At 52.0% G+C, this 27,034-nt stretch overlaps 1 protein-coding gene across 2 annotated transcripts in view; it reads left to right on the plus strand.

The window, feature by feature from the left end:
* Positions 1-398: 398 nt before the first annotated feature.
* ITGA3 (integrin subunit alpha 3) overlaps positions 399-27,034 on the plus strand; it is a 32,248-nt gene continuing 5,612 nt past the window's right edge. The window contains exons 1-23 of one of the 2 annotated variants that reach the window (XM_006061979.4): positions 399-1,058; positions 8,357-8,484; positions 8,810-8,886; positions 10,597-10,846; positions 12,359-12,445; positions 12,813-13,020; positions 13,484-13,680; positions 16,059-16,147; positions 16,273-16,409; positions 16,575-16,661; positions 19,689-19,756; positions 19,831-19,967; positions 20,543-20,692; positions 20,782-20,879; positions 21,299-21,446; positions 21,714-21,782; positions 22,354-22,433; positions 22,539-22,616; positions 23,108-23,210; positions 23,318-23,500; positions 23,647-23,769; positions 24,385-24,498; positions 25,417-25,515. In XM_006061979.4, coding sequence (XP_006062041.3) covers positions 853-1,058; positions 8,357-8,484; positions 8,810-8,886; positions 10,597-10,846; positions 12,359-12,445; positions 12,813-13,020; positions 13,484-13,680; positions 16,059-16,147; positions 16,273-16,409; positions 16,575-16,661; positions 19,689-19,756; positions 19,831-19,967; positions 20,543-20,692; positions 20,782-20,879; positions 21,299-21,446; positions 21,714-21,782; positions 22,354-22,433; positions 22,539-22,616; positions 23,108-23,210; positions 23,318-23,500; positions 23,647-23,769; positions 24,385-24,498; positions 25,417-25,515 — 2,916 coding nt within the window. In that variant the 5' untranslated portion in view covers positions 399-852. The remainder of the gene's footprint in view (positions 1,059-8,356; positions 8,485-8,809; positions 8,887-10,596; positions 10,847-12,358; positions 12,446-12,812; positions 13,021-13,483; positions 13,681-16,058; positions 16,148-16,272; positions 16,410-16,574; positions 16,662-19,688; positions 19,757-19,830; positions 19,968-20,542; positions 20,693-20,781; positions 20,880-21,298; positions 21,447-21,713; positions 21,783-22,353; positions 22,434-22,538; positions 22,617-23,107; positions 23,211-23,317; positions 23,501-23,646; positions 23,770-24,384; positions 24,499-25,416; positions 25,516-27,034) is intronic. The other variant, XM_006061980.4, reaches the window with a different exon arrangement.

The raw sequence follows: 27,034 nt of genomic DNA on the forward strand, positions 1-27,034 counted from the left end.
AACCTCTCAGGGACTCACAGCGCGGCGGCGGAGAGTAGAGCCTTCCAGCCGGTGGCTTGCGGACATTGGTTCCCAGATGCGCCAATGCCGGGGCTCTCCAGCCAGACCCACAGAGGTGGCCGCGCCCGGAACGGCCTCTCCAGCGGCCGCAGCAAAGCAGCGGGACAAATCCCACCGCCGGCCCCGCCCGTCCAATCCATCTTGCTCGGGAAGCGACGCTTCTCTGGAGGAGCAAGCGGAGGGGAGGGGAAATCCAAGCTTTTGGGGTCTCCCGACAGGTGTTTGTGGGAGAGGGCGGAGCCGGCCAGGAAGAATGAGGGAGGGGCGGTGCTGCCCCTTTAAGAGGCGGTGGCCGAGCCGGGACCTTTTCTCTTTCCCCGGAAGGAAAGCTTAGCCCTGGCTGGGCGCGCAAGGTGGGGAGGTGCGGGGCTGGGCGTGGGGAGGCGGGGCGCGTGCGGGAGGACACCCCTCCTTCCTGCCTTCTTTGCGGTGGACTGGTCTGCCTGCTCAGATTCGCCGCCGAACCCGGATCGGAGGCGACTGTGTGGCCAAGTGGGCGCGGCCGGTGCGAGCTGAGGGGCAGGGTGCCGCGGGCAGGGGGGAGGTGACCCGGGACAGTGCAGGCGGGAGAACAGACCCGCGGACCTCCGAGGGAAATCTGAGCGTTCAGACCGTGAGCGGATGTAAAATTGACCAAGTCTGGGGGCCAGAAACTGATCAGCGCTGCGGGGCTTAACTACGCGGCCCGCGGGAGCGTTCTCCGGTGGCGCGGGGGAGCAGGTGAACAGGTCCTCACTCCCAGCTCCACGCCCTCACGCGCTCTCGCCAGGGGCCAGGTTCCCGCCGGCAGCCATGGGCCCCGGCCCCAGCCGCGCCGCCGGCGTCCTACGGCAGTTGCTCGGTATGCTCGCCTTGATGGTGGCCGCAAGCAACCGCGCCGCCTCCGCCTTCAACCTGGACACCCGATTCCTGGTGGTGAAGGAGGCCGGGAACCCGGGCAGCCTCTTCGGTTACTCGGTCGCCCTCCATCGGCAGACAGAGCGACAGCAGCGCTACCTGTAAGTGAAACTGGCCGGAGTGGGGTGGGAGGGAGAGTGTGCGCACAGGATGCAGATCTCGAGCTGAGTCCGAGCCTAGGGCCCGGTGGCTTCCAGGCTCGCAGGCCGTCGGCTTTTGGGAACGAAGATCGAGAGGGCGGGGACCTAGGCAGCTCTCCTGCTGCTGAAGCTTGGCGGGAAATAGAGGGATTGGAAGTGGGATGGGGGCAGTAATCATTTGCAAGTGCTGACCTGGCCAGAACCTGTCTAGACTCAGCCCCTCAGCCTTTTAAACCTCTGTTGAGAATAGAAGTGGAGTCCCCGTTTCCTGAGACCCCTCCCATTCAATGAACCGGGAATTTAGTGTACCGAATGCCTCATCTCTCCAAGGCTGGGAACTGGGGAAAACTGCAAGATAAACGCCTTTCCCCTTTCCCGGGAAGAACCTATGGGGATATGCATTTGCGCCCGCCCCCACCTCACACTTAGTGTGTGGCCCCGCCAGCCACACCCTGCGCAGAACCAGACTGGAGGGCCTTCTCAAGTGCTTGGTGGTTGGAGAGAGAGGTGACGGCGAGTCTGGGTGGCTGGAGCTGTCCAGGCGCTCCTTCAGACCCCTTGAGGATGCAGAAGTAGCAGTGAGAGGAGGAGCTGTCCTGACTCCCCCTTGGTTTCCTGCACCCCACCCCCACGCCCCGGCAGTGATGCCCTCCCACTAGACGTCTCTGTCTCCTCGCATTCCACGGATTCATGTTGAATCTTCAACCCTGAGTGTGTTTGTTTTGGTTTCAGGAGGGAAATAGTGTTTTTCTCTTCTGGTCTCCTTCCCCAACATCTGCAAGGAGAAGGAGGGGAAAGAGCGAGACAGAGAAGAGAGATGGGAAGGAGACACATCCAGCTGCTTATGTTGTGCCCCCCACCCTATATCACGCCCAGAGGGGCATGTCCAAGTTTGAGAAGTTTCTCTGCGTGGGCTCAGTGTGCTGAGGTTGGCAGGTGGAGGAAAAGGGCAGCTGGGGAAGGTGAGGCTATCCAGGAGGGAAGGCTGTTAGGACAGCGCAGGCAGGCCTTCTTTGGCCTCTTCTGTTTGACTTACTGAGATGTCAAACCCTGCCGAGCAAGAGGACAGGGTCAGATAAAGGGTGTGTTGAAACCTTTTCTAATTCTGGCTGGAACCTGCAGAAACTTGAGGAAGTTGGAATGTCCAAAGTCCAGACTCCGCCTCAGCCTTGGCCCCTGCCCTGCTGGCCCGGCCCTTGCCCAGTCTACCTGCCTACTTGGCCTCAATTCCATCTGGCTTTTGCAGAGGTTAGGGCCACCACACCCTTCCCAACCTGGCCCCAGCGGCTGCCGTCTGGCCTTAGCCAGTCCTCCATCTTTTGGAGACCCTAAGTGACCATCAGCTTAAGTTTCTATATTAGTGCTCTTTCTGCCCCAGCCCAGAAAAGGATTTTCAGATTTTCATTGCTGAATCAACATAATATAAGGCAATGTAGTGTAAAGAGAACATCAGAAAAGCAAGGGTAGGTAATGGAAAGCTGGAGGAAATAATAGATTCTGTAATATGCAATACTCCCCCCCCTCCCCGGCCTTTTTTTATTTTTATTTACTGCTATGTGACCTTAAGCAGGATATTTCCATTTTCTGGGCCCGTTTTCCCGAGAAAGGGGTTCAGTCTGGATCTATATATGCCTTCCTGCCTCTGTTGGTGTGTAAAAGGCAACTTGGCATTGTGGAGAAAGAAGAGGCCCCCAATCCCATTACCAGTTTCCCATCTAGAATCTGCCACTAATACCTGACTCTTCACATATTAGGGCGCTTTCTTCATGGGGGTAATGGTGAGGTTTTAAGGAGATGATTTGGGGTAAACACTGCATCAGCTGAGGGCTCTTGTGCTAACCAAGGGCCTCACTCAAGGTGACTTAGTGGAGAAGTCCTGCTTTTCTTCCTGGGCAGCTAGAGACGGCATTAGGCCTTTCAGGAGCCCAGAAGTTTCTAAAACTGATGAATCTCAGAGTGACAGGTAGTTCTAGATACTGTTCTGCGTGACTCATTTGGTTGGGTATCTTCAGTCTTTCCAGGGGTGATTCTACATCTTGGCTCATCTCCTCATCTCACTGAATTCTGCCCCATGACCCTTAGGGAGAACCAGCTGGGGCAGCTGGGCTTAGCTGCAGCCAGCTGTGTAGCCAGATGTAAACAGCTGTCTGAGTACACAGCTCAGGGGAACCAGCAAGTCAGGTGGCAGTCTTATATTCTGTTAGCTTCAAAGTCCCTTTGGAAAATGGGGGAAGGTTCATGATCCTGAACAAAGTCTGAGCCTGGAGTTCCCTGCAGATTTTCAGGAGATACAGGGACCCTGGAAAGTGTATGCAAAGTCATGCATGTCTGTGCATTGTTCTGGAGCCAGGAGGGGGGAAAAGCATGGCTTTCGTTATATTCTCAAAGAAGGCCTTATTGTAGTAATGGTTAAAAACGAAGGTGTGTCTTTTTTCCCCATCACCTTCATCTCTAGACTAAGGTTCCGTGCCCACAATATCAGAGGCTTACTCTAACCCCGGCCCCAATTTCCCAGTCCCTGGAATCTCCAGTTTCCTGGTGATCAGGAGCAGGACAGGGAAGGGGAGAGGACCAGGGTGCTTTGGGCTTCTTAGTGAGATATGTGAGGACCCCTGGGGAAGCAGAGGGACTATTCCTCTGGTCACAGACCTCCCCTGCTTTCCCCTGGTACCTGTTCTGTCATTCCCTCCTGGGAATCCAGGTGTCCTGGCCTGACCTGACCTTGTAGACTATGGGAGATACCTCTGGGGCCTTTGCCTGGAAATGAGGGTGTTTGGGAAGACTGGGGCCCGGGTAGCCACAGCTCCTGGAAGATGAGGTCATACCTGAGGTATGGGGCAGAATTCAGTGAGATAAGGAACCAGGAACCAGGCTTACTTGTTCTCCTAAAACATGTTTCCCTGGGTAGGGCAGGCACCTGGCAGCCTGCAAGGCTCGTGCCAGAGGAAATGGGCAGAGCAGCTGTGGCTGCAAGCAGAAGGCCTGGATCCGTAGTGTCCTTTCTCTCTGGCTTTCTCCAATGACCAGGCCAGGCCAAGGCGCTTAAAACTGGATGGGAGGTAGGGGCAGCCTGATCTTGTAGAAAATGAAGTGAAAAGGGCTTGTTCAGAACTAACATCAAGAGGGATTGAGGTTAGATGACATGAAAAATGCCGTAAGGGATCAGATGTGGGAAAAAAATACCAAGGAGCCAGAGAAAGGGAGAAGAAATGAGAAAAACAGCCTTGTTCTTTATTATTGGAGGCTTGAGCAAGTCCTCTTTCTCCTGTCCTCTCTCATTCTCTCATTTCCCCAGCTTGGTGCTGGGATTCTAGGCTGAGTCACCAGAGGGTAAAGGGGACTGGGGGCAGCTGGGGAGGACGAAGAGGCTGCAGTTTCAGCTAACACAGGAGCAGCCTCTGCGGACATGGCTAATTCAGGCAGAGGGTTGGCACAGAGCTGGGATTCAGGCATCAGAGAGCTGCCCCCTACCCCACTGCCCCCCACCCCACCCAAGCACTCAGAGCTGGAGTGGGACCCTCCCTAACTGGCTTTCTGGCCAAAGGAGTAAGGCATGGGGGCCCATGGCCTGAGTATTGGACTTGCTGGCCCCTCAGTGTTAACTGAAGTCTTTCCGCTGGGGCCACCCCAGTGCCTGCCTGAGGTGATGAGTCAGGGAAGTTGAATCTTATGGGCTGTTTCTCTGAACATCATCCTGCCCCAGTATGCCCCAGGGAGACTTCTCTGGGGTGAACTGACTGGTGCCCTGACACCCCTGGGCCCTGTTCCCCAGCCTCCTTTGATTCTGTTGCTTTCTACTTGGCTGTTGCATTAGCTTTGATCTGCCCCAGAAAGAGTGATGGGGTTGGAGGGGGGAGTGGCAGGAGTGAGAAAGGGCTTCTCTGGACTTGGAACCCAGGGGCCTCTACAAAGGCCAGGAGGGGCTGTCTGGCTGGAGCCAAAAAGTAGGGTGAAAAGGCAGCTGTTGGAAAGCCCTTGAGAGGTCATTTTACTCATTCTGGAGGGGTACCCACTCCAACCCAGCCCAGCCTGACTTCAGGAGAGAGGCCGTCCAATCTCCTTTCTCCCTTGCTGCAAGAGCTGAACAAAGTATCCCGCCTTGCATCCCGCTTCTGACCGCTGCCGGGAGGGTGACCTCAGTGGTGGTCTGGGAGGGATCAGCTTCTGATCTGACCTGATCTGGACCAGATCCAACAGCAGGAGCAGTGTGCTCATTTGCTTAGTAACTTACATTCATTTACAACAGCAATGAAAAGATCTTTCCCACCCTCTGGATTTTCCCACACCTGACTGTGGCTGGAGGAAGCTGGACCCGGCCCTCTGCACACCCTCCTTCCCCCTTCTATTCCCAGTCCTCTGGCTGTGGATCCATTGGATCCTGGGCTGGGAGCCAGAGGGCCTTGAAGGGCCTCTAAGCAGGCCAAGTAGGAGCTAAAAATACTCCAGGGAGGTGGGGGGAGCACCTTGTGGAATCTCTGGGGAGGGAGGGGCCTGGGATACAGGGCTAGGGTTAGGGTCTTGCCCCACTGCCCCTCAGTGGGCACAGGCTGGTGCAGGGTGAGAGCGGAAAGGGTATAGGTAGTAAGGGGTTTTATGTCAATCCGATTGCTCTTCATGGCCAGCTCTGCCTTCTCTGTACCACAGGAGGCTAAGAGGAGGGGGTCCCTCAGGCCACTCCCTCTAAGATGAGGCTGCTGGGAGGGTGTGGCCACCTGCTCCTCAACCATTCCAGCACTTAAACTTGGGCCTGGAAAGCCGCAGGCATAGCAACACTTCCCTTGCACTGCTCGCCCTGGAATGCAATCTGGGTTCTCCAGGGATCCCTCGCCCACTGAGGCCTGGACCCACCCCTTCAAGGTCATTGTAGCCAACCCCTGGCTGCTACCTCCAGCCAAATCTGAGCTCCCACCCTCGAATGACTAGCTGCCAGTAGCCCGCTGACCTGACTGATGGCCTGGTGTCTTTCGGCCCCAGAAGTATTACTTCCACATTACCCTCTGCCCCATCCAAACACCTGAACTAGTCTGCCCAGTGCGCTCTGCTTTAGATCCCCTCATCTGGCAGGGCAGAAATTCCTGGATCCCCCGAGCAAGGCCTGGGGGTGTGCTGGGGCCATCCTGGTGCCACAAGAAAGCAGAACCACCGTGCTCACATGGGCCTCGGCTTCATAGTCAGAAGGCCCTTCTAAAGAGTGAACCCACTGCTCCCCCAACCATCCTGGAGGCTGGTGGGGCAGCTGCTGGCCCATTTTACAGATGAGGCACTCACAGCTCAGAGGGAAAGGAAATTGTCCATTGAGGCAGAACACACCTAGAACCAGAGCCCTCAGCTCCAAGGCTGAAATATTCCTTTTCCACGGGCAGCGGCTCCCCACTCTCACCTGTCAGGCACACTGGGGGCAGATGTCTACAGGTAGTGAGGCCATGGGCTCACTAGGTACCCGTCTCAGCCCAGACCAAGGATTTAGTCGACTAACAGGGCCTGGCTGCCACGCTGGTCCCCTGCCAGCCCTTCTATTGGAGTTGCCCGCCCTGCTCTGCATAGAAAAGCTGCACCCCTGCTCTCAGGAACTGTTCTCCAGGGTGAGATCTGAGCTGAGGTGTGAGGTGCCGGCAGCGGTCCCTTCACGGCACCCCCAGGCAGCGCATTCCTGATACCCAGTGGGCGGAAGCACCCAGGCCCCGGCATGCCCAGGCCCGGCGCTGCCCATTCCCTGCCGCCCTCTCTCTCAGGTCCCAGGCAGGAGCTGCAGGCAGGGCTGTTGTTTTGCATATCCAGGCTCTAACAGGAGGCCTGGCGCCCCAATTCTGCGTTGGGAGCCTCAGGAACCAGCATTGCCGGGGCAGATGGAGGAGTACCTGGGAGATGTCTGCTACCCAGGAGGCAGGGTCCAGCAAGATTGAGGAGGTGGTCTTGGCAGAACGTCCAAAGGCTGCTGACAGATGATGCTGGGAGAGCAAGGGGTGGTAGAGCTGGGTTCTCAAACCACGATGTGAATATTTGGGATGTATGTTAAATATGCAGGTTCCAGGGCTCTACCCTCAGATTCAACTCAGGCTGTCTGTGGTGGGCTGAGGAATTTGCCTGTTGAACAAATATCGCAGGGATTTTTTATTCTAGTGGTCCAAGAACTACCTTTTGAGAGAATATGTCAAGGCTGATCACTTGCCTTCCTCTCCTCTAGTCACCTGTCTGGTATGGGATGGGCTGCTGGAGCCCTAAGAACCCTTGTAGGGACTTGCAGGTGGCATCCCTAAAGATGGGCTCCAGGCAGACTGGGGACAAGGTGACTGAAGTCCTCATTCACCCCGACTCTCGTGCTCACCCTTCTGCCCAAAGTGTCAGGTACTCAGCTCTCCTGCCGTCACCCCCATACCTTGTAAATTTGTCTCAACATGGTAGGAAGGGGTCGAGAAGACACTCCAGGGTCACTTAAGGACCCTGCTGACTCAGCTCACCCAGCTGTGGTTTGGGGTCAGTTGTCCTTTCCTGCCCACATTCTTCAGACCACCCCAAGATCTAAGTCCTCCGACGGCTTAAAGAGGTAGGACCCAGGCCTCCAACTATCCACCCCTCCCCACCACCTCACACATCCTTTCCTTGGATCTCTGAAAGTTTGAATCTTGTGCCAGGACAACGCCACCTCCTTCTTTTCCCATCTATCTTCATCTCAGAAGCCAAGCGTTCTTTCCCCAAACCAGATCTGCTTATGTCAGTCAGATACCAAAACAGTCCTTCCAAACCCAGATCTCGCCATGTTTCTGCCTTGCTTAAAATCCCTCCACAGCTTCCCTTCTCACCCTGCCCTCTTGTTCCTCCCCATGTTTCTGGCCTCCAGCTGTACCGAGGGCCTTGCAGATCCCTGAGTCACCCTCTTGCTCACAATTCCTGGCTCTTGTGCATGTCAGACCTCAGCCTGCAGTGCCCCTCCTCCCCTTCTTTACCTGGTGAGCCCTGGGCAGCATCCTGAGACTCAGGCCAAGGTACTCTTCTGTGAGCCTCCCTGATTGCCCCCCATGCAGAGTTGGGGCTGGTTTGCTCCCTGCTTTCCTCTCATGAGGCACTGACCACAGGTGTCTGTCTCCTTGCCTGCCTTCCCCACCCTGGGCACTCCTCGAGGGAGGGGCACGGAGCCATTCATCTCCTGCCCTCAGAGCCTGGCACAGAGCAGATGCTTGGTACATGTACATCAAGCAGTGAGTTAGTTGAAGCATGCTTTGGCGAGTATGAGCCTGAGTCTACTACCTTCTTGCCCCCAGGCTCCTGGCTGGTGCCCCCCGGGACCTCGCTGTGCCTGATGGCTATACCAACCGGACTGGTGCTGTGTACCTGTGCCCACTCACTGCCCACAAGAATGACTGTGAGCGGATGGACATCAAAGAGAAAAGTGAGAAGAGGGCTTAGGAACTGGTGCTGGGTCAGGAGCCTGGTGGAAGAGGCAGCACAGAGAGAATGACTAGAAGAGACAGAAGGCTCAGCTGGGCAGTTTCAAGTGCTTTCTTGTCCAGCTGGGAAGAGGGAGCCCTAGGGGAGAGTGGGACCAGATGGGATTTGTGGCGCTCAGACTGTGGTGGGCTGGGGAAGGCAGGGAGGGAGGGTGGCCCTGCTGGAGTGGGAGATTTGGGAGGGACCAACTCCTGCCCTCTGGAGGCTCTTGATGCCTAGAGGATGGGATGAGGTGCCTTGGCTCATGAGCCCTCTCATGCCCACAGGTAACCCTAACCACATCATTGAGGACATGTGGCTCGGCGTGACTGTGGCCAGCCAGGGCCCTGCGGGCAGAGTCCTGGTAAGTCGGGGCTCGCCGTCGGATCCCCCTCCAGACGTCTCCTTTCATCTCCCGAGAGCTGCAGAGGGAAGCAGAGAGCAGGAGAAGGGACCTTGGTGCATGAGCTTGCAAATGTCGATTTCTGCAGCTGTATGTCTCCATGGACATGTGTGTCCCTTCATCCTGCACTGTGGCAGGGGGATGGGGAGGGTGTCTGGCGCTCTCCCAAGGGCCAGCCTGGGTCCTTTCTGAATCACCCATTCCCCCCACCCCGGGGTGGGGGCGGTGCTCACCCTTTGTGGGAATGAGTTGAAGGGACTACGAGATGGAAAGGGCAGAGAGAGCCTCAGGCAATGTGGCCTGGACGCACTCCTTCCGGGGAGGCCAGCTGACGGAAGAAGCACAGCCCTTCTGCCCCAGCTCATCCGGCTTGGGTTGGGGGCCACTCCCTGCTGTCACTTGTCACCTCCAGCCTGCATTCATCAGTGCTGGCCCCTGGGATCTCAATTTTTGAGTCCCAGATAGACAAGTTATTTTTCATTTTTAAATTCATGTAACATTTACATACAGTGAATGTACAGATTTTAAGTTTCAGTTGAATTTTGGCAAATTATAAACCCAAGTAATCAACACCCATTAAAGAAATGGCATACTTACATCACTTCGGACAGTGCACTCCTTTTCAGTCACTTGTCACCCCATAGTCATCACTGCTGTGATTTCTGTCACCTTTGAACATTGTTGCAAGCTCCGGGTTTGACCGGCTCACTGAAACACCGTTTCTAGTCTCTTACAAGGATGGTGGGTCCAGAGCTCCGCCTAAGTCAGTCTAGATCTTGGGTCCTTCCACAGCCTTCTACTTGCCCATCCATTCATTCAGTTCGTTTTCAGTGAGCATGTTCTGCGTGCCAACACTAGAAACTTCCCAGTGACTCGGCAACTAGGTCTGGTTCTGGGCTTCATCTGGCCCCTGGCTGCTTTACAAATACCCTATTCTTATTGATTTGCCCAATAAACTTTAATGGAGCACCTCTCATGTGCCGGGAGAAGCTTTGAGAGAGGCAGCACAGTCTGGTGCTTAAAAGCTTGACCCCGGAGCCCGACAGCCTTGGATTGAATATCCCCTGCCTCTCTCTGGATGTGAGGTTGCTTATTTCTCTGTGCCTCAGTGTCCTTATCTAAAATGAGGAAGTAATTATCCCTATCCCATAGAGCTGGTAGGAGGCTTAAGAGAATTAATATGCAAAAAGCTCAGACTTGTGTCTGGTATATACTTACTAAGTAAGTAAGCACTCAGTAAGTATTAGCTACTGCCTCGGTGGTGGTTGTTGTTATTCTAATATTGATCCGTTTATTAAGAGGGCAGGATCATCAGGGGACAACAGAGAAGCAACTTCCTAACCTGCTCTGTGTCTAGCTCCTTTTAGACCCAAGAACCTGAGCCCCACATCCCCTCATCCTTTTCCCTTTTTATTTTGCCAAGATCTCTAAGCCACTCTCAAAATCCAGTACCTTCTGGTCTTCCAAAAAGTGTTTCTAACCCTCAGAGCAGGTTTTGGAATTCTGGAAAGGCAATGCGGGTCCAGGCATTTCTATGGGAAGAGAGAAAAGCTGGGAGACCTCTTTCCACTCCTCTCCTGCAAAAGCAGAGGTGCACAGGGCCATGGAGACTCCATTCCTGAGTACCCGCTGTGGGCTTAGCTGTGTGTGTTGTGGGGGGGGGGTCCCCAGGTCTGTGCCCACCGCTACACCCAGGTGCTGTGGTCCGGGTCAGAGGACCAGCGGCGCATGGTGGGCAAGTGCTATGTGAGAGGCAACGACCTGGAGCTGGATGCCAGGGATGACTGGCAGACCTACCACAATGAGATGTGCAACAGCAACACTGACTACCTGGAGACGGGCATGTGCCAGCTGGGCACCAGCGGCGGCTTCACCCAAAACACCGTGTACTTTGGCGCTCCTGGTGCCTACAACTGGAAAGGTGGGGATTGTGGGGGAAGGGAAGAAGAGCAGAGACCACCACCCCTGTTAGGCCCTGAGAAAGCCTGCCAGAGCTTCCACACAAGAGGGCAGAGGAGAGCATGCCCTTGCCAACATCAGCAACCACCTCTGCTATTTTAAAGCACTTTCTAGGTACCAGAGGTACACCTATTATCTTAATTAATCTTAAAATGCAAGTATTATTATACCCATTTTACAGAAAACTGAGCCTTGGAGAAGTAAAATAAATTGCCCAAGGCCAGTAGTAAGTCCTGAAATGTGTATTGGAATGTAGGTCCCTCTGATGCCAAGTTAACCATTTAAAAACTTATTAAAAAATGAAACACATTCCTGGTACAACTACTAAATGGTACAGTAAAATAAACAGGAAGAGCGCCCTTCTTCTCCCACATCTCCCTTGTCCCATTTCCCAATGTATACTGCTAAGTGTCTTGTGGGTCCTTCCAGACCTGCTTTAGAATATATAGGTATCTTAAGAAACACACATACCCACACAGAAAATCATTTTAAATGTATTGTTCTGTTACTTTCTCTTCATGTATCAATAAATTTTGGGCATGTTTTCATGTCAGTGCATACAAGGCAATCTTTTGAGAGGGCTGCAGAGTATTTTCTTATATCAAAACTCATGCTTGATTCTGCCACGCCACATACTGCCTTTCAGGCATCTGACGGCTCACACACCCTCCACCTGCCTCTCTCCACCACAGGCTACAGCAACAGCGACGTCTTTTCCCTTACTGCACCTACTGTTGCAGAATCAACAAGCAGAGGGAGGCCAGAATCTTGTTCTTTTTTTTTTAATTGTAGTATAGTTGATGTACAATATTATGTTAGTTTCAGGTGTATAACATAGTGATCAGCATTTAAGTACATTGTAAAATGATCGCCCCTATAAGCCAAGAAACCATCTGTCACCCTTCAAAGTGATTGCATTATTATTGACTATATTTCTTATGTGGCATGTTACATCCCAGTGCTTTATTTGTTTTGTCCTCTTGACCAACAGGTTGCCCAGGGCATAGTCACAGCTCTGGGCTCACCTGAGGCTGAGGCCTCTGCTCACTCTGCTAGTCTTACCTCCCACTCCTTGGCAGGGCCAAGGTACTCTCCAGCAGCAGCCTGGGAGGCAGGGGAAAGTAGGTAGCCCGAGTCTGGGGACAGGATTAGGAGAAGATAATGGTGTGAGTCTGGCTTCGCTGACTACGGTGGGAGAAATGTCATGTATTGATAGTATGCCGGTACCCAGATGACTGGATTCCAGCCATGACTGGACATCCCTGAGCCTCCATCCCTGAGCCTCACTTTTCTCATCTGCAAAATGGGGTCATCATGCTAGCTCAGAATTGTTAAAATAAAGAGTAAGTGATTTTCAAATGGCAAAGTACTCACAGATAAAAGGGGTTATTATTATCCTTATCTGGAGGGGGTTGCTGGACATAGTGGAGAAAAGGAGTGGTGACTTATACCCCCTCCTCAAATCTTTGTGAAGGAAACGGCTACATGATTCAGCGGAAGGACTGGGATTTGTCTGAATATAGTTACAAGGACCCAGAGGACCAAGGAAACCTCTATATTGGTGAGTCCGGTTGTAGTGGCCCTTTGGTGGGGAGGAGAGAGGGGGCTCCGTCCCTGGCACACTGGTCTTCTCCCCTTCAGTGTCTGTGGAGTAGAGGCCAGGCTGCACTGAGACCAGTAGCATTCAGTTCAGCTAGCACACACTTACTGAGCACCAGCTGTATACTCCACCCAGAGGCAGAGTCACAACCCTCATGGAGTTCATGGTCAGAGTACAGTCAGGACTTGGGGCTGGGCATCCAAGGTCCACTTTCTTGCCCAACTTAGAACAGAGGAATAGAAGATAATGGGGGATCCTGGGAGATGACCAGAGTACAAGGGGACCAACCTTACTGGAGTCTCAATTGACCACCTTCCCCCCATCCCAGGCTACACGATGCAGGTGGGCAGTGCCATCCTGCACCCCACAAACATCACCATTGTGACAGGTGCCCCGCGGCACCAACATGTGGGCGCTGTCTTTTTGCTGAGCCAGGAAGCAGGTGGAGACTTGCGGAGGAGGCAGGTGCTGGAGGGCACGCAGGTGGGAGCCTATTTTGGCAGTGCCATTGCCCTGGCAGACCTGAACAATGATGGGTGAGAATCCAGGGACATTTCTCTGGGGCCAGGGAGAATGATGAGGGGGTGGGCTTGCACAAGTGAGGGCAGAGAAATAGAGGTTTGCAACTGTGCGTTTTTTTGCATGCTGTTTGCAGGGATTTACAGATCAGTTCTGCATGTTGATTTGCAATCAGACTTTATGGGATTTGGACTTTATGGGTTTGCATGTCAGTTTCGTGATGCCTGCATCTCACTGACTGTGCCTGTCATTCGTATGGCCCTAGTGGATATGAGCTGTTTGGGTGTGATCTGTGTGTACATGGCTTTTCCACAACCTGTGTTTTCTATTAGATTGGTCACAATGACGCTTCCATGTCCTTCCCACAACCTATGGCCAGAGGCATCACTTGTAGAGTTGTGTGCCCTGCCTGGCGCAGTTGTGTCTGCTAAATAACAGTTATGCTGCGTGTTCCATCTCCCCTCCTTCTTTCCTTTGCAGGTGGCAGGACCTCCTGGTGGGTGCCCCCTATTACTTTGAGCGGAAAGAGGAAGTAGGGGGTGCGATTTATATCTTCATGAACCAGGCAGGCACCTCCTTCCCAGACCACCCCTCCCTCCTTCTTCACGGCCCCAGTCGCTCCGCCTTCGGCTTCTCTGTGGCAAGCATTGGTGACGTCAACCAAGACGGATTCCAGGGTATGAGCCAGCACTCCCGGCCCAGCACCCACTGACTGAGAGCCAACTGCATACCAGGCTTGATAGGGCCCAAAAAGGAGACAGACTCGGGCCAGGTCTGGGGAGCTCACAGCAGTGCAGAGGGAGCCCCCAGGGGTGAGCTCAGTAGACTTCCTAGAACAATGGACATACCACTGGGTGTCAAAGGCCAGGCTGAGTGTACACAGTGATGGGAACAGAAGGGGCAAAATGTGAGTGTGGTCCATTTGGCTGATGTGAGGTGTTCACATCAGAGATGTGGCTGGAGAGGTAGTGTGGGGGTGGGGTGGACACTGAAAACCAGGCAGCAAAGCTAGGGCCTTATGCTTGGGTTACGGTAGAGGGGTGTCCGAAAAGATTTGAGGGCAGAGGTGTGACATGATAGCTTGGTACCCTGAAAGATGATTCTGGAGGGAGATGTGGGCTGGATGGAGGTGGGGAGCAAGGCTAGGGATGTTAAGATCAAGAATATAGTATTACCTATGGCTGATTCATGTTGATGTACGGTAGAAACCAATACAATATTAAAAAGCAATTACCCTGGTGGCTCAGATGGTAAAGCCTCTGCCTGCAATGTGGGAGACCCGGGTTCAATCCCTGGGTAGGGAGGATCCCCTGGAGAAGGAAATGGCAACCCACTCCAGTACTCTTGCCTGGAAAATTCCATGGACTGAGGAGCCTGGTAGGCTACAGTCCATGGGGTCGCAAATAGTCAGACACGACTGAGCGACTTCACTTTCACTTTCATCCTCCAATTAAAAATTTAAAAAAGAATATCGAAGAAGGCAATGGCACCCCACTCCTGTACTCTTGCCTGGAAAATCCCATGGATGGAGGAGCCTGGTAGGCTGCAGTCCATGGGGTCGCTAGGAGTCAGACACGACTGAGTGACTTCACTTTCACTTTTCACTTTCATGCATTGGAGAAGGAAATGGCAACCCACTCCAGTGTTCTTGCCTGGAGAATCCCAGGGACGGGGGAGCCTGGTGGGCTGCCGTCTATGGGGCCGCACAGGGTCAGACACGACTGAAGCGAGTTAGCATAGCATAGCATAGCATTACTATATCAGGTGTGGAACTTCCCTGGTGGTCCAGTGGTTAAGAATCCATCTTGCAATACAGGGAACATGGATTCAGTCCCTGGTCGGAGAACTAAGATCATGCTGAGGGGCAACTAAGCCCGCATGTCACAACTAGAGAACCTGCATTCTGCAACTAAGACCCGGTGCAGCCAAATAAAGAAATAAATATTAAAAAAAATTATATATATATATATATAGTATACCAGGTGTGGATGTTAAGCACAGGGACATGGTAGAAGTTCTGGATATGGGGGATGCCAATTACTATTCTGCTGGACTTGGAGACCAATCAGACCTTGCATGTCAAGGAGAGGGATAAATCAAGGGGTTTAGCCTGGTTGCCATGGGAGCACCTGGCTTATCTGGAAGTCATTTCTCTGACAACCTCAATTTCCCAGAATATATCTGAAAACCAAAAGGAAGGCAGAGGAACCTCTCAAGAGCCAAAATAGGTGCTAGAAAGTTCAGTTAATGAAGCCCAAGCACTTACTGATCGAAGTGTTGCCCAGTTGTCACTCAAGATCTACTTATTCTTCCTTTGCCTACTTTTCCTACAAGCTTGACTTTCTAATTACCTAGGCCATATCAGATCAAAAGCAGCAAACTAGAAAGTTTAAGAAGACAAAACATCTTGGAGTTATTTTGTGGAAATAATGGTTAGAATTTAACAAGAAAAGTTATAGTGTTGCGATGAAAATCCCAGCCCCCACTGTTAGACATAGGCTCAAATAGCCTCTTCTCTACTTATTAGCTGTCCGACTTTTTCTGAGCCTATTTCCTCATCTGTGAAGTGGGGACAGTATTACCTACTGCCAGCACCCTCGTGAGGACTGGATGAGATGAGTGTTTGAGAACTATCTGGCAAAGTCACAAATGGGGAACACCTGCTTTTGTGACCCTGCTCTTAAATGTCATGAGAAGAACCAGGTGTCTGGAGGGGCGGTTGACAGGGGAGAAGGAAGGCACAGTAATAAGGGAAAACAAATAGCCAGCGGTCAGGAATCTGGGGTCTAGACCTGCCGGAGACATTAACTTGCTATGTGACTTTGGTAAGTCACTTCCCTCTCCTGGGCCTAATTTCCCATATATAAAAGGAGGCAATTGGGTGCCTAATGGTCCCAGTTTTAATCCTAAGTCACAGAACTCTGTTCCCTGATCCTCTGAGCACTGCTTGACAGGGAGGTCTTGCCATGCTGGGCTCTGCAGCCTGGAGCATAGGACTGGAAAACCATGGGGCCCATAGTACCCGGGGTGACCCTGAACTATCTCTCTTTCCCAGACATTGCTGTGGGAGCCCCATTCGAGGGCTCGGGCAAAGTGTACATCTACCATGGCAGCTCCAGGGGGCTCCTCAGACAGCCCCAGCAGGTACAGACGGCCAGGGACAGAGGCACCTTCTTCCTTTTCCTCACGCACTCCTGCCTATTCCCCATGGGCCCCACTCTGTAGAACCTTCCCCAGAGCCTGTCCCCACCGCCTCCCCCTGCCCCCAGGTAATCCATGGAGAGCAGCTGGGACTGCCTGGCTTGGCCACCTTTGGCTACTCCCTGAGTGGGCAGATGGACGTGGATGAGAACTTCTACCCAGACCTGCTGGTGGGGAGCCTGTCAGACCGCATCGTGCTGCTGAGGTGAGCCAGGGCAATGGTGGATGGGGACCTCTCTCTCTTCCGTCCCTGCCTGCGTGGAGCCCCAGCTCTGTCCACCTTCAGAATCAGGTCCATACAAGCCTGAGCCCTGACCCTGGCCTGGCCTGGGGTGGGCCTGAGGCACTGATGTCTGGTTTTTCTATGCAGGGCCCGGCCTGTCATCAACATCCTCCACAAGACGTTGGTAGCCAAGCCATCCATACTGGACCCTGCATTCTGCACGGCCACCTCCTGGTGAGACCCTCTGGCCCCAGTCTGCCCATTCATTCCTCCTGATGTTTGGGAAGCCCAGGAGGGACCCTGGCTTTCAAAACCCTTCCCTGGCAACTCCTGATACCCCACCATTAAAGGGTTGATGCTTGGGAAAGCATTGCCTTCCCCACTCAAGCTCATTAAAGAGCAAAATTCCTTGCTAATGGGTGAACTGTGGGGGTAGGGGGGCAGGTAGGGCATGGTGGTTGGAGCTCTGGTCTGCTTGGTTCAGATTCCAGCCTTGCCCACTGCAATGGGAGGGATGGGCTCTAGGGAGTAGCAATATTAAAAACCAATTCACAGAAACTAACACAACACTGTAAAGCAACTATACTCCAGTAAAAATTTTTTTTTATTAAAAAAAAGTGTAATCAATTTACAGGGTCGTTGTGATAATCAAATGAGATAATGTACAAAAAGCCCTTAGCATAAAGTGAAAGTGAAGTCGCTCAGTCATGTTTGACTCTTTGCGACCCCGTGGACTGTAGCCCACCAGGCTCCTCCGTCCATGGGATTCTCCAGGCAAGAATACTGGAGTGGGTTGCCATTTCCTTCTCCAGGGGATCTTCCCGACCAGGGATCGAACCCAGGTCTCCTGCATTGCAGACGCTTTAACCTCTGAGCCACCAGGGAAGCCCTTAGCATCAGTTCAGTTCAGTTCAGTTGCTCAGTCGTGTCTGACTCTTTGTGACCCCATGAATTGCAGCACACCAGGCCTCCCTGTCCATCACCAAATCCCGGAGCTCACCCAGACTCACGTCCATCGAATCAGTGATGCCATCCAGCCATCTCATCCTCTGTCGTCCCCTTCTCCTCCTGCCCCCAATCCCTCCCAGCATCAGAGTCTTTTCCAAAGAGTCAATATTTTGCATGAGGTGGCCAAAGTACTGGAGTTTCAGCTTCAGCATCCTTCCTTCCAAAGAAATCCCAGGGCTGATCTCCTTCAGAATGGACTGGTTGGATCTCCTTGCAGTCCAAGGGACTCTCAAGAGTCTTCTCCAACACCACAGTTCAAAAGCATCAATTCTTCGGCACTCAGCTTTCTTCACAGTCCAACTCTCACATCCATACATGACCACAGGAAAAACCATAGCCTTGACTAGATGGACCTTTGTTGGCAAAGTAATGTCTCTGCTTTTGAATATGCTCTCTAGGTCGGTCATAACTTTCCTTCCAAGGAGTAAGCGTCTTTTAATTTCATGGCTGCAGTCACCATCTGCAGTGATTTTGGAGCCCAAAAAAATAAAGTCTGACACTGTTTCCACTGTTTCCCCATCTATTTCCCATGAAGTGATGGGACCGGATGCCATGATCTTCGTTTTCTGAATGTTGAGCTTTAAGCCAACCTTTTCACTCTCCACTTTCACTTTCATCAAGAGGCTTTTGAGTTCCTCTTCACTTTCTGCCATAAGGGTGGTGTCATCTGCATCTCTGAGGTTATTGATATTTCTCCCGGCAGTCTTGATTCCAGCTTGTGTTTCTTCCAGTCCAGCATTTCTCATGATGTACTCTGCATATAAGTTAAAAAAGCAGGGTGACAATATACAGCCTTGACGTACTCTTTTTCCTATTTGGAACCAGTCTGTTGTTCCATGTCCAGTTCTAACTGTTGCTTCCTGACTTGCATACAAATTTCTCAAGAGGCAGATCAGGTGGTCTGGTATTCCCATCTCTTTCAGAATTTTCCACAGTTTGTTGTGATCCACACAGTCAAAGCCTTTGGCATAGTCAATAAAGCAGAAATAGATGTTTTTCTGGAACTCTCTTGCTTTTTCCATGATCCAGCGGATGTTGGCAATTTGATCTCTGGTTCCTCTGCCTTTTCTAAAACCAGCTTGAACATCAGGAAGTTCACGGTTCACATATTGCTGAAGCCTGGCTTGGAGAATTTTGAGCGTTACTTTACTAGCATGTGAGATGAGTGCAATTGTGCGGTAGTTTGAGCATTCTTTGGCATTGCCTTTCTTTGGGATTGGAATGAAAACTGACCTTTTCCAGTCCTGTGGCCACTGCTGAGTTTTCCAAATTTGCTGGCATATTGAGTGCAGCACTTTCACAGCATCATCTTTCAGGATTTGAAATAGCTCCACTGGAATTCCATCACCTCCACTAGCTTTGTTCATAGTGATGCTTTCTAAGGCCCACTTGACTTCACATTCCAGGATGTCTGGCTCTATCTAGGTCAGTGATCACACCATCGTGATTATCTGGGTCATGAAGATCTTTTTTGTACAGTTCTGTGTATTCTTGCCACCTCTTCTTAATATCTTCTGCTTCTGTTAGGTCCATACCATTTCTGTCCTTTATCGAGCCCATCTTTGCATGAAATGTTCCCTTGGTATCTCTAATTTTCTTGACGAGATCTCTAGTCTTTCCCATTCTGTTGTTTTCCTCTATTTCTTTGCATTGATTGCTGAGGAAGGCTTTCTTATCTCTTCTTGCTATTCTTTGGAACTCTGCATTCAGATGCTTGTATCTTTCCCTTGCTCCTTTGCTTTTCGCTTCTCTTCTTTTCACAGCTATTTGTAAGGCCTCCCCAGACAGCCATTTTGCTTGTTTGCATTTTGTGCTCTGTGAATCCTAAGTGCTCAAAAAACATGGTTGCTAAGATGGTTACAATAATGACAGTGATGACCGCAGGGTCTATGAGTGAATGAAGATAAGGGATCAGAAAGCTGAGGGAGATGGAGTAGGGAAGCAGCGGGTGCTGGGGAAAGAGATCTCGACTGGGGATCCTGCCCAAGACTAGGCTGGGCCAACACCTGGCTTCAGGCAACTCCTTTAGTCTCAGGACCTCAGTTTCCCCATTGGTTCCCTCTAAGCCTGTTTTCTATGGCCTGAAGAGACCAGGGACACCCCAGCCCAGCTCTGTGGACTCCTCAGTTTTGTCTCTGTCTTTCCCCCAAAGACCCTGTTTCCTCTTGCCCAGTAAAGTGGGTGAGAGCTGGGACCTGGGTATCTGGGTTCCACCGTGACCTGACCCTCCTGTATGTCCCCCACCCTCAACAGTGTGCAGGTGGAGCTGTGCTTTGCTTACAACCAGAGTGCAGGGAACCCCAACTACAGGCGGAACATCAGTGAGTGCTGGGCTGTAGGGCGAGGGGGGGGCACGCTCACCTGGTCACTTGCTGACCAGCCTGTGCACCCACAGCCCTGGCCTACACGCTGGAGGCTGACCGGGACCGCCGCCCACCCCGACTCCACTTTGCACGCAGCCAGTCAGCTGTCTTCCACGGCTTCTTCTCCATGCCTGAGATGCGCTGCCAGACACTGGAGCTGCTCCTGATGGTGAGGGAGGGGGTGAGGGGCAGTACATTGACTCCATGGTCCCAGGAGGAGGTAACTCCATGGGCCCAGGAGAGTCCCTGAGGTCAAGGGTGAGGGCATGAGTTCTCTCCAGAGACAAAGGTGGTGGATTGGCCTGGAAGGTCATATGTAAGTGGAGGCTACAGCGCACAGCATCCAGCCTACGGTAGAGAACAGAGACCTTTGGAGCAGGGATGGGGGCCAAAGAGAAGTATGTGAGATTCTTAGCTTGTCTCTGGGGAAAAGGCATCCAGAAGCAAGGACAAGCGCAGGCTTTCTCTGGGACATCAGAGTGAAAAGGGAAAACTCAACTTGGGGACCCCAGGAATGAAGGGAGAGTCAATCTTCCTCCAGAGGAGTCTCTGGAGAGGAGGAGCCACATCTTACCGAAGCGGGTCAATTTGGTGAGCAGACCAGAGGGGATTCAGCCTTACAGGGGTTTTTTAGGGTTGAGGGAGAGGGTCGCAGCTCCTCCCTAGGGGCTTAGGTTTGCATGAGGATACAACTTGGTTTGGAGGGCAGTGCAGAGCTGGGTTCAGTTTACCTTCCTTTCCCAGGACAACGTCCGCGACAAACTCCGACCCATCACCATCTCCATGAACTACTCGTTACCTTTGCGGTTGCCTGATCGTCCCCAACTGGGGCTTGGGTCCCTGGATGCCTACCCGGTCCTCAACCAAGCGCAGGCTCTGGAGAACCACACGGAGGTGGGTGGGGCCGGGGCCGGGGCCGGAAGGGCACGGGCCTGGAGAGCTATGGATGATGGTGGGCCCTTCACAACTCCCACCACCCCCAGGTACAGTTCCAGAAGGAATGCGGGCAGGACAACAGGTGCGACAGCAATTTACAGATGCGGGCGGCCTTCGTGTCTGAGCTGGGGCAGCGGCTGAGCAGGTGCGCTCTGGGCGGGGCTGAGTGGCCAAGGTGGCCGGACTTCACTGGCTATCAGGAATTGAGGGGCGGGGCCCTATTGGTCGGAAAGAGTGGAGAGAACTGTTGAGACCTAAGGGGAGGGGTCTCACAGAGAGGCAAGTCAGAGAGGAGGGACCTTAATTAGCCAAGAACTATAAGATTGGCTGGAGAAGGAAATGGCAACCCACTCCAGTATTCTTGCCTGGAGAATCCCAGGGACGGCGGAGCCTGGTGGGCTGCCGTCTATGGGGTCGCACAGGGTCGGACACGACTGAAGCGACTTAGCAGCAGCATAAGATTGGCCTTCCGTGGCCAGAAAAGGGGCTTTCTTCTGAGGGGCGGAGCATAACAGATTGGGGCGGGGCTTTGGGCTCAGTCTGGGGCTGCTCCTCCCCTCTCAGGCTCCAGTACAGGAGAGACCTCCGAAAACTGCTCCTGAGCATCAACGTGACCAACACCCCAAGCCGGAAGCGGGCCGGGGAAGATGCCCACGAGGCGCTCCTCACCCTGGAAGTGCCTCCCACCCTGCTGCTGTCCTCAGTGCGCCCCGTGAGTGCCCTCTGCCTCCTCAGAGCCCAACCACGACCCAATCCATCCTTCCTACATGTCATGTACATGTGTGGTCATTTGCCACGTGTCCCGCCCCCGCCCCCAACCCTAGTCCTCTGGGCTGGGCTTCCTCAGGTGCCTCCAGCGTCTCTGTTGCTAGGGGAACCCAGTTCTCAAGCCTCGAGAGCTTCGGGCCCTCTGCCACAGGAGAGGAGTGGGACAAGCCTTAGTCTGACCACCTAGATCTGATTTGTCTTCTTTCTTCAGCCTGGAGCCTGCCAAGCCAATGAGACCATCGTTTGTGAGCTGGGGAACCCCTTTAAACGGAACCAGAGGGTGAGTGCCTGACTGTACTCTCCCAGGGCTGTGGGTCCAAGGCTCCTCCTTTGATGAATTCCTTATCCTCCCTCTGCCTGCCTGGTTCCCAGGCTTCCTTGAATCAAAGAGCTAGAGCTGGGGAGGAGGGATGCAGTAGGGGGTGGGGAGAGACCCAGAAACAGGAAAATGGAGCCACTAGGGAGCTATGCACAAAGCTAGAGCAGGTGGAGGCGAGGAAACTGATTTTGCTGAGCACCTGCTGCGTGCCAGGCCCTGAGCCTAATTCTTTTATATATTTCTCACAACCTTCTGAGGAAGTTGGTGCTGATTTACAGAAAGGAAACATAGGCTTAGCAAGCTTGAGTGATTGCTCAAGGTCATGTAGCTCAGAAGTATTGAGCTACATGAGCTATTACTAACAGAAAAGAATGGGAAGAGGGAGGCAGATGAGGCTAGGAAGGTGGAAGAGTGGAGACAGGTGGGAAGTGGAGACCAGAGAGCCAACTCCCTAGCACAGCACTCAGCCCCTCTCTTCCCCATGGCATCACCCCTGCCTGGCCTCAAACAACCTCTCTTGCCCTTATGGCAGATGGAGCTGCTCATTGCTTTCGAGGTCATCGGAGTGACCCTACACACAAGGGAACTCCAGGCGCAGCTGCAGCTCTCCACGTGAGTGACCTCAGGAAGCCAGTCTATATGGGGATTGAGGTATCCTGGGTGCCCCCCAGCCTCAGCTGACATAGTCCTCCCCTACCCTCTGTATTCCTTCCTCAGGTCAAGTCACCAGGATGACCTACGGCCCATGACCCTGCCTCTGCTGGTGGACTACACACTCCAGGCCTCACTCAGCATGTGGGTACCGCCCTGAACCTCAGCCTGCTGAGGAGCCTGGGCCTCCCTTCCCTAAGGTGTCTCTCAAGCTCCTCTGACACACCTTTCTTGGCTTGGTATCCTCAACATCACTGTCATTATTGTTACCATTATTGTTCTCCTTGCAGAGCAGCTAGCTGTGGAGGAATCAGCAACTTTGGGGCGAAGGTGTTGGTGTGGCCCTACCATTTCATGAGATCCCATTGTGCTAATGATTTTATATACATCATCTCATTGTCTTCTCACAATGGCCCCATGACCCCACTTAAGAGAGTAACCTTACTTTACAGTTGAAGAAACTGAGGCTAGAGAGGATAAATTATTTGCTCAAGGCTGTACCGCTAGTAAATGCTAGAGCTGGGGTTTGTCTCAGGTCTGCTTGATGTCAGAGGAGCTGTAGTTAACCTTGGTACCCACCCCCTGCAAGGGCCCCTACTGGTCCCCTATCACTCCAGCGTCTTTCTCACCCCCAGGGTGAATCACCGGCTACAAAGCTTCTTTGGGGGGACAGTGATGGGTGAGTCTGGCATGAAAACTGTGGAGGATGTGGGAAGCCCTCTCAAGTACGAGTTCCAGGTAAAGGGACCTCTGGGTCCAGGGTCAGAGGGTGTGAGGATTGGGGGTTGGTGAGACAGAGGTGGTTTCCCAGGAGAAAGTAGCCGTGACATCCGTTGTCCTCACAGGTGGGCCCAATGGGTGAAGGGCTGGCAGCCCTGGGGACCCTGGTTCTGGGGCTGGAGTGGCCCTATGAAGTCAGCAATGGCAAGTGGCTGCTGTACCCCACGGAGATCACTGTCCATGGCAATGGATCCTGGCACTGCCGGCCGCCTGGAGACCTTATCAACCCTCTCAACCTCACTCTCTCTGTAAGGACACCAGGGGGAGCATTCACTTGTGGCCCATTTCCTTTGCTAGCTGCAGGGCAGAAAGGCCAACATTTTCCTCTCCCTGCCCTTTCCTCCTCTCCTCACCTCTGCTCCTTCCACCAGTAAATCGCCTCTACCCTCTTCAGGCTCCTGGGGACGGGCCGCCATCTCCACAGCGCAGGCGGCGACAACTGGACCCAGGAGGAGGCCAAGGCCCCCCGCCTGTCACTCTGGCTGCTGCCAAAAAGGCCAAGTCTGAGATCCAATTGGTGAGTGGCCAGGGCAGGGCTGGGGGGAGTATGCCCACCCATCATAGGGTGAGTGGGCACCTTGAGACATACGAAGCAAGAGAGATAGCTGGTACTCTCCAGGAGACCCCAGTCTGATGTGGTAATGTGGCCCTTGCCTTGTTCTGGGGAGCAGACAATACGGTGAACCAAAAGCACAGACACTGATTCTATTCCCGGGAACCCCAGCCTGTTGGGGGTGATATAGCTGTTCAAAGCTTTGGACATTAGAACTAGGGATGGGGAGACACAAGATGAAGACAGGGTGCAGGGCGCCCTCTGTCGGAAGGGAGTGGGGAGCAGGCCTGTGCAGCAACTGGAGGAAGCCCAGTGTGGGAAGGTGGTGTTCAGGATTGGGCGCTGTGTACATGAACAGGGACCAGATTTCCTGTTCTCCATGTCGCTGGCATCTATATATGTGTGGTCCAAAGAATGTGCCTTAAACACGTAAATGCAGGGTTGGCGGGGAATGTGCTTGAGTGAAGGGATGAGGACAGGCCCCTTCAGTTTCAACCATAGTTGGGACAAAGCCTGGAGCAAAGTCTGGAGAATCTAGAGACCCAGACTGTCTGGGTCTGTGTTCCCTGCCTATCGCAGAGCTGTGGCAGTGACCACACCCACTGTGTGTGGCTGGAGTGCCCCATTCCTGATGCCCCTGTCATCACCAACGTGACCATCCAGGCACGAGTGTGGAACAGCACCTTCATCGAGGTCAGTGCCGGTCTCAACTGCCACCCACCCCGGGCTGGGAGAGCAACAGGGAGAGGGTGAGGCCAGACTACACGTGTGTACCTGAGTGTTGTCGGTGACTGCATGGAGATGGATGCATGCTGGGTTATGCACCTGTTACTGTGTGCCCTGTCAGAGTTAGTCTGTGCATCCATATGTGGACATGACATCATTTTGTCTCCATAAAATAACATCTCCCGTGTCCTTTATTCTGTTGTGTATCCATTACTTTCTCACCTCTGCGTTAGCCCATGCTGCTCCTTTCCCCTGGATGCCAGCTCCCATCTGTTACCTCTGCATGTAAACTCCTGTTCAGCCTTCACAGTCTCCCTCAGAGACCACCAGCAAGATCTTTTCTGATTTTTTAGCTGACAATGATCTCTCCCCTCTAGACACTCACAGAACTTTCTCTGAAGCCACACATGCCACTTAGCACACTGTGCTCTGGGTTGCAGTGCCAGCCGACCTAGACCAAACATTTTCTGTGAATGACTAGATTAAACATCTCTTTTCAGCTCTGTGGGCCACGTGCTTTCTGTTGTAGGTACTCAATTCTGCATTGTACCATGAAGCTACTGCAGACAGTACACTGGTGAATGGGCGAGTCTGTGTGCCAGAAATACTTTATTTACAAAAGCAGCTCTTGGGTCAGATTTAGCCTGCAGGCCAGACCTAGACTGTGACCTTCACTGTCTCTGCTGTCCCCAGCATCCAGCATAGGACCTGACACAGAGATGAATGAATGATGTGCATTTGTGTGTAGAGGAGAGGCCCAGTGTCAGGTCCTTTGGAGTGCTGCTTAAAGATGCTCCGTGGAGGGAGAGTGTCCTGGGGGCTGGTCAGGAAGGAGGCTCAGAGGGACTTCAGATGCTTCTTTTGACTCATCGTTCCCCCCTCCAGGATTACAGAGACTTTGACCGAGTCAGGGTAGCCAGCTGGGCCACCCTGTTCCTCCGAACCAGCGTCCCTACCATCAACATGGAGAATAAGACAGTCCGGGTGAGTGAGCACGTTAAGGAGACCGCAGAACCTGGCCAGGGCATGGGAGTGCAGGGCATCTTTTCAGAGCACTTCCACATACTTTAGCTATTTGGTTTCAGTCTTAGCACATTGGAATCCCCTGGAGGACTGCTAGTGTCTGGACTACACCCCTAAGTGATGAAATCTGAGTCTGTGGAGGTGGGACCCCAGTATTGGTATGTTTAAAAGTACCCCCAAAGATTCTACTGTGCAGCCAGGGTTGAGAACCTCTACTTGGGCTCATTTGATCTGCATGTAAAGATGTTGCATTTCTGTGAAAACCTGAAAAGAAGTTCCCAAACTTGATTCTAAGATATATATGGAAATAAATACCACAAAATGGCTATAATTTGTTATGAAAAGGTTAGAAAGGATATGTATAGGAGGTGAATGATGGGTTGATTAAATACATTATCATACATTTCCTAAAATAAATTAAGGTAGCAGAGGAAGGGCCAGGAAGATCAATGGAACAGAATAGGAATTTACTAATATTGTACAGATAGCATTTTAATAAGGAGAAAAATATAGATGATTAAGTAGTATTGGGAGAACATATTTGGAAAGTAAAGACAAACCCCTGCCTCACACCATAAACAAAAACACATTTGAGTTAGATTAAATATATTTAAATGTAGGAAATAAAACCTAATATACCAGAGGAAAATTCAGGAAATAATTTAATAATAATCTTTAATTATGGGGAGAGGGAGTTATTTTATTAAACCCAGAAATCACAAAAAAATTTTGAAAAATTCAACTCTGAAATTTTAAATCTGTATACAGCAAAAGAGATGGTAAAGAAACTAAGAGGGCCAAAGACTTATTGCTTTTTTAAAAGTTTATAGCATATATGACAAAATATTGATAGACATATTTTTAATATGTAATGAGAAAGGGTGGCATACATAGGCATTGTATGTATGGTGAAATATAACAGCAGTAAGATTTTTTTCATATCATATGAGAAAATATTAAAAAGAAGAATGCTGTCTTGTTCTGATAAGATAGAAGGAAATGCAATTGATTGGAATATAAATTGATGGATTCTTTTTAAAGATGAATTTGTCAATATCTATTAAATTTTTAATTGTATATTTCCTTTGATCTTGTGTATGATAATATATCAAGGAGCTAATAGGACAAATTTGCAAGCATAAATATATGGAGATATTTTAAAGCATTGTTTATAATGGCAGAAAATTGGAAACAATCTAAATGTCTTTCAGTATGAGATTGCTTCAATAAATTCTGGCACATTTCCTACAATGATGTGCAGTCGTCAGAAGAGATTCAGTTCAGTTCAGTCACTCAGTCGTGTCCAACTCTTTGCAACCCCATGAATCGCAGCACACCAGGCCTCCCTGTCCATCACCAACTCCCGGAGTTCACTCAGACTCACATCCATCGAGTCAGTGATGCCATCCAGCCATCTCATCCTCTGTCGTCCCCTTCTCCTCCTGCCCCCAATCCCTCCCAGCATCAGAGTCTTTTCCAA

This window comes from Bubalus bubalis, chromosome 3 (assembly GCF_019923935.1).
Source record: "Bubalus bubalis isolate 160015118507 breed Murrah chromosome 3, NDDB_SH_1, whole genome shotgun sequence".
In the NCBI taxonomy this organism is placed as follows: Eukaryota; Metazoa; Chordata; class Mammalia; order Artiodactyla; family Bovidae; genus Bubalus; species Bubalus bubalis.